We start from the raw sequence: 15,761 nt of genomic DNA on the forward strand, positions 1-15,761 counted from the left end.
AGGAAGGTGAAGTTGTATCTTGATTATTCAGAATCAAACTGTAGGGTGAGTTGGTGTAGTGGGCTGATGACATTCCTGCCTTTCCAGGTCTAGCCCGTTCCACCTAAATGCCCTGGAGCCGGAAGCGTAGGTGGGGCTGATGACAGTTTATCCTAATCCGGTTTAGCTGGCGGGAATTGACTACGCTAGGCCAGGCGGAGCATTTCTCAACTCGCTGACGGAACTCGGCTGCCAATTTTATCGTCTTCTCCTTACAACATCTTAAAGTCGATAATACACATCGCATGGACTCCAGGAATAATTTCTCCGCAATAGCCGAGGCGAATAGGCAGCGAAGAAAGCTGCAGAACAGGAAGAACCAGAGAGCCCATCGTCAGTTATCCCTGGCTAGATTACTGGACGTGCTTATTAATGTCTTTAGGACAACGAATTAAGGGTAAAGATTTTGAGATACACCAAGGACCGGATTCATTTGAGATTAGGCGTTGGCGGGTCGATGAGGTTGATGATCAATGTTCCCGAGACAAGGACACGGACTCAACTGCCGTGTCTACAAACTATCATGCGTCTTATACACTTCCCTGCGCTACCGAAAGTGTCACTGCTGTTCAAGCACCATCATTCGCAGATCAACCCAATCAAATCATGACCATACACTCAACCCCCCAGCCCATTAACATCACATTCCCCCTCCCCTCCGATCAACTCCTCCATCTCATTCAATTCAACGTCTACCGCGCCTTCATCTCTATCAAACGCACTATAAACACAATTTCACTAGACCCTACAACCTGTCCCGTCTTCGGCCCCTGCCTAGACGATACAACCCGCTACCCCCCCAATCCCAATATTCCTCCTTCTCTGGCCCCCACTACACTCCAACTATCCCAGTACCATTTTCCTTGGATCAACATTATGCCGTTTGCCCAGCTACGAGACAATCTTATACGACGCGAAGGTCGGTTTGATAATTTTGAATTATGGCGCGATCTCGTCGGCGATCTCATGAGTTATACTGCTGCGCCTTGGCAGCGAGGAACACCATTCAGCTTCTCTACTACTATCCCCGAGACCAAGCAGTCACAAGGGTTGATCTTGGAGAATTACATAGATACAGACGAACTTACAGCCGGACGCAACGGGCTGATAATTTGGGGTGAGCCGCATAACATGCAGAGTTGGGAGGCTACACCTGGCTTTCTTACGAAGTGGTCATGGGCCGTCGAGGGCTGTGAAGAGCTTGTGGAGATCAGTAATCGCTGGAGGGTAAGAAGAGGGGCGGAGCCAATGCGTCTGTCAATCCCGGTATTGGGGAGGAATAAATAGGCAATTCTGAAAGAGGCTATCTATCCTAAATCACTATTAGAGCTTAAAGCGCTGTCTATTATTCTCATGCATTGAATCGGACAACCTGCTTGCCTCCCGCTACCAGGCCCGCCCGCAATTTATCCAACCCCTCAAGTATACCATCAAAGCCGCTCTTCAGCTCAATAGTGGGAATAGGTTTCAAGATGTGAGTAATTCGTGGTAGAGTCTCATAAAAGCGAACAAGGGCCGCTCGATCCTGTGGCCTGGCTTCAAACTTGGGTCCAATTGGTGGTAGCCACTGGAACGCATGCCCCATTGCTGTATACGACATGACAAGGTCGTAAGTCACGCCTGGAGTGCTAGATTTGCCGTTGGGTAATAGCGTAACCACCTTCCCTCCACTGGGCTTGAGAACCGCGGCGCAGATGGACGTTGACTTGCCCTCAGAGAAACAATCCACCGCTTTTGTTATCTTGGGATAATCCTTAATGATATCTTCAGCCACGGAGGGGGAGTTATAGTCAAAGACTGCATCGGCGCCGTACTGCTTCACTAGCTGGGATGAACGCGGCGATGCAGTTGTGACGACCGTGTATCCAGCTGCTTTTGCCAGTTGGATATGGTATAGGCCTGCACTGGTTGATCCGGCATAAATAAAGATGTATTCATCCTTGGGAGACATAGGCTTCGTGTCGAGGAAGGGAAGCCCGTGATGGACATTGAGGACCAGCATGGCTGTCACAGCAGAGACACCATATGTAGTTGCCTGAGTATCGCTTATTCCATCTGGGACTTTAAAGGCCAGATCTGAATCTATCTTCAAATACTCTGCGAAGGCGCCCTTATCAGGGTACAAGCCTCCATGCACAGCGCCGGCAACACGATCACCGATTTTCCATTTGTCCTTGGCGGAATCACCCACTTGATGGACGACACCTGCGTAATCGCATCCGATGATCGAGTTGGGTGGAGAAATAATGTCGAGATGCTTAAAGTCGGTAGGGTTGAGGGCTACAGCTTTGACTTTGACGAGGATTTCGTTAGAGGAGATGGAGGGAATGGGTACATCGTCTTGGACACGACCGCCCTGGCCACCGATGGCCTTGCTGCGAGTGGCGTTGACGAGTCGTGTAACGATGCTGCGGTTCGAAACGAGCGCCTTCATGATAGGCATGATGATAACGTTGATCTCGGATGAAAAGACGTGGAATTCGTTATAACTGGTCGCCAAACATATGCTTTATATACGCATTGAGTTCCTTATGGACACCATCTGACCAACTTTTTAGAGTTAAGAGAAAACCGCATTTATCAATCGATCGGGTAGTATGACGGCGTTGTTGAGTAATCGGCATTATTCGCTATTTTAGGTTCCAGCCACTGCCGAATTCACGTTATCTGGCCTCTGATCTCCTGCTTGCGGAGCAACCATCTGCCCGAGACAAGCACGCTAATCTTAAAATTGGTCCGGGTCCACGTCCATCAAAGCGGAGCTTCGGGTTGGTAAACGGTGCTCTGAATAACGCTGCCGATACTTGCAGCGAATAAAGCAGAGTTTGGAAAGAAGCTTTTGACCATTTCTGTTAACGGCCTCAAAGAAATAGAGTAATCCTTATGGCTGGCTCCTTTTCTAACCCAATATATGAAAGCTTGGCACAATTACACCCTCCGCGAAAGCGTGTTGGTTTACAATTATTGCCGAGGCTTAGGATAATCTTCTATAGCATCATGTGTACGAGGATTCAACCGAAATGAACAAGATGATTAGGTAGACTACCTACAGCTGAGAGTGAATTGCCTTGACTACAGTCTTGAGACCAAATTCACGACGTCTACCAAGCCCTGAGTAAGGAAACACAAAGGTGTCATTGTGGGTTGCAGACTTGGGATTTAGCGTTGTTCCCATCGATCAAGGCCCAGCCGGCCTTTCAATGGAGATATTTCAGCTCGAAATATCTGACAGAAATGAACGTTTTATCGGGCTCCCTTAACTCTTTTATGAAATGATTTGCCAAAGCTCAACATGTTTCAGCAAGACGTCTACGTAACGTGGTCTGGAAACAATCATGGTTCTTGCTTACATCTTGCATAAAAACGCCGATCCTTGAAGAAGAATATTGTAATTTCTACATGATTGGTCTACAGAATGACACGTTTGAGAGCTGGAGCAGTGGCAAGGCTTTGGCCGTAAAACCTCTCAATACGGCGCCAGAGATGTTGAACCGAGATTTGGTCATGAGCCTGAAGATCAGGGTCAATATGGGTAAATACTACAAAGCATCAGGTTGGTGCAACATCTCCAATTCAGGGCATTGTATACAAGAGGTATATTGTTCTATCCTGCTGATTGACTTAAGTGACGCCGCTTCAAGGATATTAACACTTGCTTATCCCTTGGAAACGAAAATGTGTACCAAGAGTAGCTGAATAGGTGGGCCTTATAAATGATGTTAAAATGCTAGCGCCACTGTCTTACTGTTTGACTTCCTAAGGGATAAGCTGATCTAAATAGAGGTTATAGCAGTAGGTTTGTTTACCAGTTAAAGACTAGGTAGCAGGGTTGGAATTGAGTTTGGAATCTAGGCACAACTGGATGAACATCGCCCTTGAGTGTCAGGGGATAAAAGCAAACTTAAATTCTTTACGAACTTGTGCACTTAGCGCCATGATGTGATACACTGCCTGTTTTAAATACCGAATAAAGTCCTCTTCTTATTGTGTCGATTGTCTGTTGATTTTATTATTCTACTGGCTTCTGTGTTTTCTTTTTCTCTTATTTATCTTTTTCTTATTTTCTATTCCTTCTTTTATTTATAGGTTACAACACCATACCATTCACGGCAATATGCGCTTCGGATCTGCGCCTGTTTCTGTCAAAAGATCCAGGCTCTATTTAAGGATCATTGTCCTCATATTTCTGGTAAGCTCTCTTTGTGATCTGGCCGAGATTCTGGACCGTGTGGCTTAGACGGCTTATGGCATACATAGGCACTAGGTCTACTAGTATATCTAAGGCCCGCAAGCATATTCTCAGAGTCTCGGTGTAATGCCTTCGATTTCAGGTCTCGGAACTGTCGTGCTGAGCCGCCTGCCGCATCTCACGTAGAGACAAATAATGCTTTGTTAAAGCAAACACCAAACCGGCCGCCAAACCAGCCTTTCCGCATGAACGCTACATTCGTCACCCTTGCGCGGAACAGCGATGTATGGAACATAGCCAAGTCGATACGGCAAGTCGAAGATCGCTTCAATAGAAAATACGGATATGACTGGGTGTTCTTGAACGAGAAGCCGTTCGATGCTACCTTCAAAAGAGTAACCAGCGCCCTTGTATCAGGCAAAACCTATTACGGCTTGATCCCACCAGAGAACTGGTCATTTCCTGATTGGATTGACCAGGACAAAGCAAAGAAAACCAGAGAGGATATGGCCCAGAGGCAAATAATCTACGGCGACTCTGTGAGCTACCGCCATATGTGCAGATTTGAATCGGGCTTCTTTTTTCGTCAACCTCTCATGATGAACTATGACTACTACTGGCGGGTAGAGCCAGACATTCAACTGTATTGCGATCTCGATTATGACCCTTTCAAGTTTATGAAGGAACAGAAGAAAAAGTACAGCTTTGTGTTGAGTCTTCCTGAGTATATCGAGACGATTCCTACCCTTTGGGACACTACCAAGCAATTCTTCGAGAGCAATCCTGGTCATCTAAGCCCACAGAACTCCATGGACTTTTTGAGTGATGACAACGGGGCAACATATAACAAGTGTCACTTTGTACGTCATTGCACAATACCAAAAGTGGCGAGTGAGAAGACTAACATTTGCAATATAGTGGTCAAATTTTGAGATTGGCGACTTGAACTTTTTCAGAAGTCAAAAATATCTGGATTATTTCAACCATCTCGATCAAGCCGGCGGCTTTTTCTATGAGAGATGGGGCGACGCTCCGATTCACTCAATCGCAGCCGGGCTTATGCTTGACAAGTCCGAGATTCATTTCTTTGACGACATCGCGTATTGGCATAACCCTTTTACTCACTGTCCAACCGATGTTAAGAAAAGACTCGAACTTCGTTGCCACTGCAATCCAAAAGACAATAACGATTGGAAAGGTTATTCTTGTAAGTTCCTAATGACTCATGATTAAAATGTCTCCATTAAAACAGCCACTAGGTACATCAAAGTTTTTTGATTCTCAAGGGATGGAAAAGCCGGAGGGTTACGAGAACCAACAGGATTGATGAAGGAAAGTAGTTCTGACCGATGTCTAATGAAATTGTGAAGGAAGAGGTCTAGTAGGTGACTGTAGCTTACACATTCAACGCATCTGAATTCAGTCGCGCGCCAATTTCTTATGCCGCAATCACACGTATCGCTTAGGTGCGAGGTAACCTCAAGTCAAGGCTTAGTTTCCATCACACCATGGTTACACTCTTATAGATTGGCTGGTCCGACTGACGTTCCATGCACATATTTATCTGTAAGTTTAGATGAGATATGCTAGAGGGATAGTGGACCGTGGAAAGCCTCAGCTTCGATAAGTCTAACAGATCTAGGCTCCGACAGTTGCCTTGATAAATGATTGAAACTCATCCATGTTTCGGGTCTGTACATAAACTGAGCCAGGGCCAGTGAAACGGCATACCAGACCTTCGCCCGTCTTCAATCCGGTCATAGCTCCTCCACCAGCCTTTTCGATGGAGTACTTGCAGCTCCAAGCCACAAGATGCCCGTTATCAACAATATGTTCTTCTCCAGGCCGAAGCTATTCATCAGAGTCAGTGGCGCCCGGTAATTAAATGTTTGTGAAATCTTACGTCCAGTCGGTCGACAGCGCCAAAGCTTGTCAGCCACATAATTCCTTGACCCTCAATACGAAAGACAAAGAGATCCTCCCCCGAGAACAGCGCCTTGCCAATACCCTGAGTCTCTCTCTTCTTGCTAACCTCGGAAGTGCAGGCGAGGAAAGCGTCTCTGCCGATGGTCCAAGACTGGTGACCATCAACATGCAGGGTAATGATATCCCCAAACAGCGTTGGACCAAGCGCGATGCGTCCGGGGCCGGTATACGTCGACTCGTACAGGTTACCACCGGTAAAGAGCTTACCCAGAGAGAATTTGGACTTTCCAGCTAGCTCAATAGAGCCAGACATGTGAATCATGGCACCTGACTTGGAGCGCACCACGGCGCCCTGCTGGAGATCCACATTGAGCACGGCGTTGGTGTCGCGGTGGGCGATGCTGTAGGTACCGCCTGGAAAGGCCCCTCTGTCATTGCTTGGGGGTTGCATCGCTTGTTGATGCTGCGGGTATCCTTGTTGGTGAGCCATGGCTAAGAAATGAAAGCTAGTATTATTGTGAGGTTGTGTGAAAATGAAGAAATGGATGTAAGGGAAGATGACAGATGTCAGATCTATTTATATGCTTATTTCTTGCTCTGCTGACATTGATCTTATCTTTTCCAGCAGTGACATAAAGTTCGGTACTTCGGTAAAATACAGGTGGTTCAGCTCTGCTGATCGCAGTAAGCCTTGGCCCGTTTAGGCAAGTCGGTATTGAAATGTGCCTTGTCTTACCCTCGTCGGGACTAGAACAGAAAGTACGGAGGTTCCGTGCAGGGGTTTTTGACAAGTAAACAGCCTTATGACCTTTAAATCCCCGAGCCATCCCTGCACTCTATTCAATGATTCGTGGTGAGTTGAAGTAACTCTTATATAAGTCTGGTCAGTCACTTACGCAACTGTAATCACATGGAAATGCCGCTTCTGTAATCGTGTTTTAGACATCCCTCTGACCGTAGTATTGCGAGTCATGCTAATCGTTCTTGAGAGGTAGACGTGATTCGTGTGAAACAAGGCTTCTGAGTGCCATGGCCGCTTCAGTTGATGTATACGATGGGAAGTACTACAGTGTTTCTGTTGTTAACCCTGTGTACTTCTCGATTTACAAGACGTACAATAATCACTTGACTATTGCGTCTAGAAACTCTCAATATGGTGCTTGGGTATAGTATTTCAACCAAGTTCTCTGGGATGTTTATTTAATTTCTGATGGACTAATAGTTCGAAAGGGGAGCCCCAAAGGATTTTCGTTCTAGTCGAGGCCTGCGTCAACTCAGGCGAGCTGCACATGACTGATGATACCGTCGAAATTAACCAGAATCATCTCCTTGTCACTTACTACGACTAGGAAAATAAGAGAAGCTCTGCAATCATTCAACCCTTTTCCAACTTGACCTTCTATTAGTACTTCGCTTCAGGTGATTGCGAAAGGATGTGCCCTTATCTTCATGTATAATAAGCGTGAACGAGATGAAGTAAACCGATAATGGACAGTCTGTGATCACTACGGCCGTTGTCGATCACCACTGTCCTGGTGACCTGTACTACAGGAACCAAAGCCATGACATTGGAGTTGGCCTAGCCATATTGGTGGGAATTGGGGTTGCCAGGATGTCAAAGAAAGTCAAGTCGATGGCTCAAGCCAGTTAAATGTTATTGCTCCTCATAATGGCAATCACCTGTTCTACATGGCTGAGGGTGATGTGGAGTCTAACATCAGTCATGGTATTCACAAGAGGTAGATCATTAGTGCTATTCAATGTTAGGGACGTAGACTTGGGCTAGAGAGATCCACTCCCTTATGTATATCTGTTGTTATTCGTGAATAACCTCTAAAGGCCATATCAACCATTCCCTCCAGTAACTGCCCAAGATATCTGCTATTACCTCCACTATCGCTTTGCCCCAGCCCTCCATGAACCAGTAATTTCAGATCTTATGCAGGAGTGCTCCAAACAGGGAAAACAGGATCAAAGCTGGCGGTTGCCTCTGCCGCAAGAGTGCGAAATACGAGTCCTGTGCAAAATGAATAAACATCAGAGGTGCAGACCACTCTTTGTTATATCCCCAGTTGCTTCTCCTCTCAGAGTCCATTTCGCGGAACTGCGATGAGTAAAGTCTACATTTTCGGAGAACTTGAAGCGCCTCTTCATAGACCTCGGCACTATCGGAGCCGTTCCAAGACTCACGGGCTCGGCAGAAGTGGGAATCTTCTGGGTTCTGACTTTCTTGACCTGGATCAAGTTCATCCCAGTTCCCCGTACTCATTATGGCCTTCATTCTTCCGAGTCGGAAGTAATTATGTGTAGGCTCAAGCACGGCTTTCAGACCGCGGATCATAGGAATCCATTCTGTACCCAAGACCCTCTCCTTTTGGGCTGATGTGGACGAGGTAGGGCTTCCATCTATACCCTGATGAAGTGGATTTGACGTAGCGAAGATGTACAGAACATTGCATATGGACCATGTAAACAATGCCTCACTGTTGTCTTTTGTGATGACGCAAAGTTCTCGCCGAAATCCGGTCAAGGCCTCGTTGTGATGATACATGCCAACTAGCCAACTCCGGGTTCGCTTGGTTGGGTACGTGTAAGCAATGTGTAAAGCGGACAGGCCTAGCAATGCATGCAAGACGAATGGATATTGGAAACCAATCTCTGGAAGGGCTTCTTGCCATATGTGCAGTGTCTTAGAGCACCTGCAAAGGTCAATGCTTGTGTGTACTGTCCAGTGATGAAGCAACTGTAACTGATTCAACTCCAGTGTTTGGCTGGTCGCATGGCCAAGACTCTGGAGTGCTAGAGCTGGATTTCCTGATGATCCTGATGGCGACGCTAACACGCCCAGTGGCGAGTGTACAGGGGCGGGTAGCGGTGGTGTTGTAGTAGATTCGACTACTGCTTCCGGGTATTTGCAAACGGTTCGGCGGTTCAGGCATGACCGGCATGTCGGGTGTTCCTCGCTACACTGACAAGGGGACAAAAGCTTGTTTCAGCCTTGGCTAGACAAGGGGAAAAGGGATTCAGAGGCACGCTTACCTTGACTCGACGTTTCCTGCAGGTGAAGCAGCCATTCCTGGACTTGAGGTGTGGCCTCCGTACCCGAGGTCTTAGTGTTGACGGCCCCATGATTAATCACCAGTCTAGGCAAACACAACAGCATGCAGTCAGCAGGGCTGGGTGTTGAAACTCTTACCGATGTATAATAGAGAACGAAGAGTGGAATGAGAAAGCGATTGGGAACGAAGAGAAGACGAAAAGAATCGTGTTGCTAAGTTTCAGGTGGCAAAGAGAAGTCTAGAAAATCACCGATGGGGTATGGCTCCTGTGAGAACCACCAGTCATAGTGATGCTCTGGGCTCCATACCTCGGTCAACCTCGTTTACTTCGTTTAATCGTATAACTTCCCCACAGCTTATCTGCACTAATCCTTTTCGATGTTCTTAGCGTCTGATGGCCGGTATCCCCGGACTTGATGTTTCTTGATTACTCTCTAGCCGCGTATTCTATGCAGCTAGATAGAACAATGCGGTCTGGTATCGACGGCCAACGCCCATGGTGGTGGAAGTGGCATTGGTCGTTCTCGTCCTCATATCGTCAGTACTACCAGACTCCTGTGTTTGTGCTTACTAGGCCTAGACCAGTGTCTTTTACTGAAATATCGGGCTTCTGCGGCCAGCGCCGTTAATGTACCCTCCAATTATAAAGCTGAGCTGAAAAACACTAAAGCATTAGAAAATGTCACCAGAAGTCACCATTGGCTCATCCGCCCATCCACTTTGAGCGAAACTACAACTACCGGTCATCAACGGTCGCGCAATGTCTGTAGACACAATAGACAATTCGCCGCAGAGGGCCCTAGTCGAAGATGGCTCTCTCTTCACCAAGGCCATGGTACTCACCTGGAAACCGCAGCAGCTGTGGATGGTTAGTCCCGACTGTTAATTCCCGAACTTGAAGCCGGTGGATGACGACCTTTAACACCCTAAAACGGTGGCAGCATTGTGCATATCGGAAACCATGAGGACTGAAAATGGCGTCGCTCAAGCCGTGCAGTCTTTACACCACCATCTCTCGTGGGACGTTCTTACGTGTGACTCCTTGCCCGGCAAGCCAGCAGCCTGGACATACCATGCTAAGCGGTCGGACATAAATGATATAAAGAGATTCAAGAATGGGCTGAGGCTATCTCTTAGAGCCTCGAGTGCTCTCAGTAACCGCCAAGAATTGACTTGACTAAAGTGCAGCTGTGGGTAACAATTCCTGCATGCTCCAACATCGGGCTTACCAACACAGCGTAGAGATTACCCGAAGCCAGTGGATACCTTGATCGCAACATCACCGGCCCGTTTAGGCTCGCTCGTTGAATTCCGAAAGGATTTCAGAAGCCTGATGTCCGCCCCCGTCATAAAAGTCCCGCAAGCGACCGCAGACCAAGAGAAGAGACACTCCGCAAGAGCACCGGTTGAAGCTGATTCTTGGAGTAGATCGCTTGCAAACTCTTAGCACAGTGATTGAATGTCGAAGTACATTCTATGGAAATGCATACAAGACATATGTTTTCGGCACCCAATACTCGTCTTTCAGTATATTACAAAGGACTCCATATCCTTCTGAGTCGTACATAACTCTCACGCGGCTCTACCCCAACATTCTCTACAACATCCTGAGTCCTGAGCTCAGGATCAACGGGGAGAAACTCAAAGTTCCACATAAGCAACACCCAGAAGATCCGAAGCTGGAGGTAAGCAAGCCTCCTCCCAAAGCAGCCTCGTGGTCCACTACCAAACGTGAGAAACGGCCCCTTCATGGCGTTGTAAGTCTCAACGCCTTTGTCATCAACATCTATCCATCGCTCGGGTATGAATTGCTCGACATCCTCTGCGCGCCACTCTCCGTATCGACTCTTTGTACCCCGTGAGCTCTCACTCCGAACAATCTCGGGCGTCTCAATTGCCGGCTTCATCAGGCTGGGTCCGTTTAGTGTAAAGAACACGACGGTGCCTTTTGGAATGGCGTGTCCGAGAATAGTTGTGTCGGTCATTGCTTCTCGACTTATGATTGGGAGCACCGCACTGAGACGCAGGATCTCCTCGATGACAGCATCAAGATATGGAATGGATGAACTGGTTATCTCGTCTATCGTCGGCTGGCGATGCTCTGCAAGAGCGCTGGAGAAGGCATTTTGAAGAAGTGATCGGAGTTTCCTTTGTGCTTGCGGAGCATCCGCAATGTATCTTACACCCCACGAAAGAGTAGCACCGGTTGTATCGTGCCCTGCGATAATGTATCCAAACAGCTGTCAAAAACTGTTAGTCATCACTATCGACAAGAAGGCGACGGAAGCATACTTCGTCATAGATGCGCCGGCGATGGAATCTCGGCGGTCTATTGGCCTTCCTAGCAGCGGCGGCTTCTCGAAGTACCATAAACTCGAGTGCCGAACGCGTTGCCCATTCGTTATCGGAGCCATTTTTGGAGATTGCCTCGACCGCCTTGTCGATCTCTCGTCGCGTCCACTCCTCCCTAACTCTGGCGGCGTTTTTCAGGTACGGAAAGTGACTAATGACCCAATAGTGCCACCGGGGTATCGGCGACGAGAAGCCAACTGATGAGCTCTCAACAATAGTCAGGGTTGCATCTAACTCTTCTGTCAAGGGATGAATGGGGAAGTCCACAATCTTCGTCTCGGGCTGCATGAAGGTAACACCCGCGTTAGACCTGGCTAACATGTCATCCAGCTGCCGTTTAGTGGCGCTATTTTCATCGTCTAGTCCAAGGGAGAAAGCTGTGATAACGTCGAGAGTAGCTCTTTGGAGGTCTCTCTTTCCATCAAATGGATGTTCAGCGGCATGCAAGCACTTCTCGTGCCAGAGTCTAACGAGACTGTTGACTTTGGAGTATATCTCTGGACCCGAGACCTTGGCCCGATTAGAGTTGTTTTTCCGACGGCGTCTAGCTACCTTACCTGGTTGAGAAACTTTGGTGACATGAGATCCCTCATCAGCTCTCTGTGCTTCTTGAACTTGGGATCCACTGTTTGATAAGAAAGCATCTGGTGGGGGATGATGCCTGCAAATGCCTCCCGGGCTCTATCGCTGCGATCAAAGTCCTTCAATCGTTTCGAAAGGATATCTTGGGCCTCTCGAAAGTCCGATAGAACTACTCTCGGCTTTCCGAACGGGCGGATGAAGACTTGACAGACTGGGGAGTTGAACTTCTGGTTCTGCATCGCAAACCATCGTCGTTGCTCCCCTGTGTGCTTCTGATGTCCCATGAGGTCCGGGAGGTCTCCGAGGAGGCGCTTTGTGGCATGTTTGTTATATGGTATTCCGGGGATAGGCTTGGGAAGAGCACGGTTGTATAGGTAAAAGAATAGAAGGAAGATAGAAAGGGCACCAGCTATAAGTTCAAGCCAGGACATGGAGCCAATACGAAGAGGGAACATATTGCTGCTTGGTAAAAAGGATCAAGTTCCAGCTCGCCAGTATGTGATTGATGGATTGTGACTTGATTCAGGAGGCAGGATATTGCATCTCAATATATTTGAAAGAATTCCAAGTCGAACTTCTACAAAGTAGCCTGATAACTATAGACTGTAAAATGGTCGACATTCCTCCTATGGCTTCTTTCCGCGGAACTGGGTGAATATATGAACCATGATAAGCCCACTTTAAATCGTGCCCGACGCTCGGAGCACTAACTAAACATTGCTGGAGTTCCGTGGGGTTAGTGCCCTCTATCAGCCATTCCGAAATACAATTCCGGCTAACTTCTCCAATATACAGTCTATTCTTTATGGGTTATGGGCAGCATTGTTGCCTGTCGATTGACTAAAACAATATATGACTTTCGTAAACTGCTCTGTTAAAAATCCATCTTACTCTCATTATCTAAGTAGATCAAGATCAAAAGCTCGCACATCTGGCTCGTACATCCTCTAATAACATCAGTAAGACAAATCAAGATCATACAAAGCCGAGCAACAATGGAAGACCTCAAAGGCAAAGTCATCGCCGTCACGGGTGCAGCATCCGGAATTGGGCTTGCAACTGCTCAACTACTGTTCTCTATCGGGGCCAAGTTATCCCTGTCCGATAGATCACCCATTCCACTTGAACAAGCCACCCAAGCCCTTCTCGCCGCGCACCCAAGCCGTGATAGGCAAGACATCCTGACAGCAGAGGTCGATGTCACATCCAGTGCAAAAGTCACTTCCTGGATCGAAGAGACTGTCAAGAAATTCGGCAGACTCGATGGGGCAGTCAATTCAGCAGGAATTAGCGCTGTCCAGATGGGCCGCGGCCGGATCCGCGACCTGAGCGATGAGAGCTGGGCTCTGTGCATGGGAATCAATGCCACGGGTGTCTTCTACTCTATGCGAGCTGAGCTCAACGCCATGGTTAACGGCGGGAGCATTGTCAATCTGGCAAGCTTGGCTGGTGTGATCGCAGTCCCTGCAGCTGCGGAATACGGAGCGTCGAAGCATGCAGTGGTTGGTCTAACAAAGACTGGAGCCAGAGAAGAGGGCCAAGCTGGTATTAGAGTCAACGCAGTCGCACCGTAAGTCCCCCTTGGAGTACAGGAGGCATTGGACTCGGCTAACATTGAGGCTAGTGGCCAGATAGATACTCCAATGACTCAGAGTGTTCCTGCGGAGTTTACAACCTTTCTGAAAGACAAGGTTTCCATGCAGCCCATCTCGAGACAGGGACGAGCTGAGGAGGTTGCGGCGTTGATTTGCTTTCTTCTCAGTGAAAGACTCTCGTCTTTTATAACGGGCCAGATCATTCGCATCGATGGGGGATCCTCAGTGTAGTATAGAATACAGTTTTTGAATCCAATGACCGAATCGTTGGTGGTAATGCCAACCTGTAGTTTCTTAGAATACTCTACTTCTTTAGTAGCACAATACGACGTTTCTGCCATTCTGGTTTACTGCTTGTTTGTCAGTCACTACTGCATCCATAAAGTAGGTAGTTGAGGTAGCTGGAAGTCTAAATACAGAAGCTTAAAGCAACTTGGCGCGACTAGTCATATTTTAGTACGTGCGAGGTGCGTAATGTAACCATAACCTTTCAAGTCAAAGTAGCACTCTTAAAAACCCCGTTCAGGCGGTATACCAGCCATGCTTTGGTTCTTTCATCGTGTTCAGACGTGGTGTGGAGAACAGAAAGGGTTGAAATATAATTCTCTGGGTTGATCGGATTATCCTATTTACATAGCACGTCTGAGGAACTTGAATCGTTGGTATTTCTAGGCTACCGGCCACCTAATTCGCATACAGTCATAAGGGCAAAACATATATCAGATATGACTCTAGCATAGGGAATTTACAATTTAATAGCGATCTTTATACACCAACATGCCGTTTAAATGCCGTTCCATCGGCCCTTAGACAGGGAAGGTCTTTGAGATTGGATGCAGAACACCTCTAGCATTTCTGCACATAGTTGCGCCAACATATCGCACGACCTTGAGTCGATGAACCGGATCAAATTCTGAAACATTGAAGAGACCAATGGATCCCTCACCTGCCCAAACCTCAGCGTGTGTAACCTCAAAGGCGGTAGGAATGAATTCCCGGAGAATCGGGGGATCATGACTATTCGCCGCAGGGATCGAACGGAAGTGAAGGCTCTCACGCATCATGCCGCTCAGAGCACCCCAGTCTTGAACTTTCTTCTGCGGCTTGAACCCAAACTGGACGAGCTTACATCCGGCGGGACGCTCAACATGACCCGTGATGATCCCGTTGGGCGCTGAATTGGCCTTGGAGGGATCCCACTCAACGTTGCCCATAACCTTGGGGATGCCCCAGCGCTCCCGTCCGGCATATATGGCGCCTTCGTTGTTAAGGATGAGCTCGATCGAGAAGGGTAACTTCCTGCCCTCCCATTTGACCTCGACCTGACAGACAAACTCGTTGTATGCGCCAATGGGACCCATGCCGTAGTTGAAGAGGGTGAGCGTTACAAGCGGTTCATCTTCCAGCTCGCATTCTTCAGGGATCATGTCCTTGACGGCATTGTATGTCGTGTGATATCTGACGGAAAGAATCTGGACATCGGTGAATTCATCCAGGCCAGCTGGGTAGGGCGGAGAGCAGAGAGGAATGGGGCCTCTGGCCTCCTTTGTCTTGAAAGTACCAAAGGGCATGGTCGCTGAATGTGGTGGGCTTTTGGATATATAAAATAAGTTGGAATAATATTCAAGTTGCTAGGTGAAGGCCTGAGGTAAAGGGCCAGAATATTATATGTAATCAGATATAGTAAATTTAGTCTACTTGTATTTGCTTACACATCTGAATTGTAGTCAAGATAATCACACGGTCTCCGTGAGAATCGGAAACTCGGAATAGTGGTTGGTTAGCCTTTCACCCCGCATTTCCAGGCCTTAACTACCTATACTACAATACGATCAATAGTTAAGCAGTGTTGACCGCTATATCTCAACCCTATAGGCCGCGATGGAATAAATGGAGTAGTGAAAAGCCGTAATGTTACAGGCTTTCAAGCGTTATCCTCTCCACATTATTTCCATGGAATTAATCAACCCATGGTCATTTTAGCCAACGTTTCCGTATAAATGCCCCGCGGAACTCGGA

General features: G+C 47.6%; 8 protein-coding genes across 8 annotated transcripts; 3 read left to right on the forward strand and 5 right to left on the reverse strand.

The window, feature by feature from the left end:
* Window positions 1-284: 284 nt before the first annotated feature.
* Window positions 285-1,326, forward strand: FPRO_11291 (uncharacterized protein; the record flags this gene model as incomplete). Its single annotated transcript, XM_031232346.1, has 2 exons — window positions 285-372; window positions 422-1,326. The coding sequence occupies 2 exons, from the start codon at window positions 285-287 to the stop codon at window positions 1,324-1,326; spliced, it is 993 nt and encodes a 330-aa protein (XP_031082293.1).
* Window positions 1,327-1,390: 64 nt separating this feature from the next.
* On the reverse strand, window positions 1,391-2,482 carry FPRO_11292 (uncharacterized protein; the record flags this gene model as incomplete). Its single annotated transcript, XM_031232347.1, has 1 exon — window positions 1,391-2,482. The coding sequence occupies one exon, from the start codon at window positions 2,480-2,482 to the stop codon at window positions 1,391-1,393; it is 1,092 nt and encodes a 363-aa protein (XP_031082294.1).
* A 1,671-nt stretch (window positions 2,483-4,153) lies between these two features.
* On the forward strand, window positions 4,154-5,555 carry FPRO_11293 (putative mannosyltransferase involved in N-linked and O-linked glycosylation; the record flags this gene model as incomplete). The annotated part of the gene is made up of 4 exons (XM_031232348.1): window positions 4,154-4,228; window positions 4,297-5,088; window positions 5,147-5,435; window positions 5,488-5,555. 4 exons carry the CDS (start codon window positions 4,154-4,156, stop codon window positions 5,553-5,555), a joined length of 1,224 nt encoding a protein of 407 aa, XP_031082295.1.
* A 311-nt stretch (window positions 5,556-5,866) lies between these two features.
* FPRO_11294 (uncharacterized protein) lies at window positions 5,867-6,644 on the reverse strand (the record flags this gene model as incomplete). The annotated part of the gene is made up of 2 exons (XM_031232350.1): window positions 5,867-6,079; window positions 6,132-6,644. 2 exons carry the CDS (start codon window positions 6,642-6,644, stop codon window positions 5,867-5,869), a joined length of 726 nt encoding a protein of 241 aa, XP_031082296.1.
* A 1,440-nt stretch (window positions 6,645-8,084) lies between these two features.
* FPRO_11295 (uncharacterized protein) lies at window positions 8,085-9,228 on the reverse strand (the record flags this gene model as incomplete). The annotated part of the gene is made up of 2 exons (XM_031232351.1): window positions 8,085-9,117; window positions 9,194-9,228. 2 exons carry the CDS (start codon window positions 9,226-9,228, stop codon window positions 8,085-8,087), a joined length of 1,068 nt encoding a protein of 355 aa, XP_031082297.1.
* A 1,517-nt stretch (window positions 9,229-10,745) lies between these two features.
* Window positions 10,746-12,602, reverse strand: FPRO_11296 (uncharacterized protein; the record flags this gene model as incomplete). Its single annotated transcript, XM_031232352.1, has 3 exons — window positions 10,746-11,453; window positions 11,506-12,075; window positions 12,123-12,602. The coding sequence occupies 3 exons, from the start codon at window positions 12,600-12,602 to the stop codon at window positions 10,746-10,748; spliced, it is 1,758 nt and encodes a 585-aa protein (XP_031082298.1).
* Window positions 12,603-13,142: 540 nt separating this feature from the next.
* FPRO_11297 (uncharacterized protein) lies at window positions 13,143-13,973 on the forward strand (the record flags this gene model as incomplete). The annotated part of the gene is made up of 2 exons (XM_031232353.1): window positions 13,143-13,717; window positions 13,772-13,973. 2 exons carry the CDS (start codon window positions 13,143-13,145, stop codon window positions 13,971-13,973), a joined length of 777 nt encoding a protein of 258 aa, XP_031082299.1.
* A 575-nt stretch (window positions 13,974-14,548) lies between these two features.
* On the reverse strand, window positions 14,549-15,313 carry FPRO_11298 (uncharacterized protein; the record flags this gene model as incomplete). Its single annotated transcript, XM_031232354.1, has 1 exon — window positions 14,549-15,313. One exon carries the CDS (start codon window positions 15,311-15,313, stop codon window positions 14,549-14,551), a length of 765 nt encoding a protein of 254 aa, XP_031082300.1.
* Between the last annotated feature and the right edge of the window lie 448 nt (window positions 15,314-15,761).

This window comes from Fusarium proliferatum, assembly GCF_900067095.1.
Source record: "Fusarium proliferatum ET1 genome assembly, contig: FPRO_scaffold005, whole genome shotgun sequence".
Lineage (NCBI taxonomy): Eukaryota > Fungi > Ascomycota > Sordariomycetes > Hypocreales > Nectriaceae > Fusarium > Fusarium proliferatum.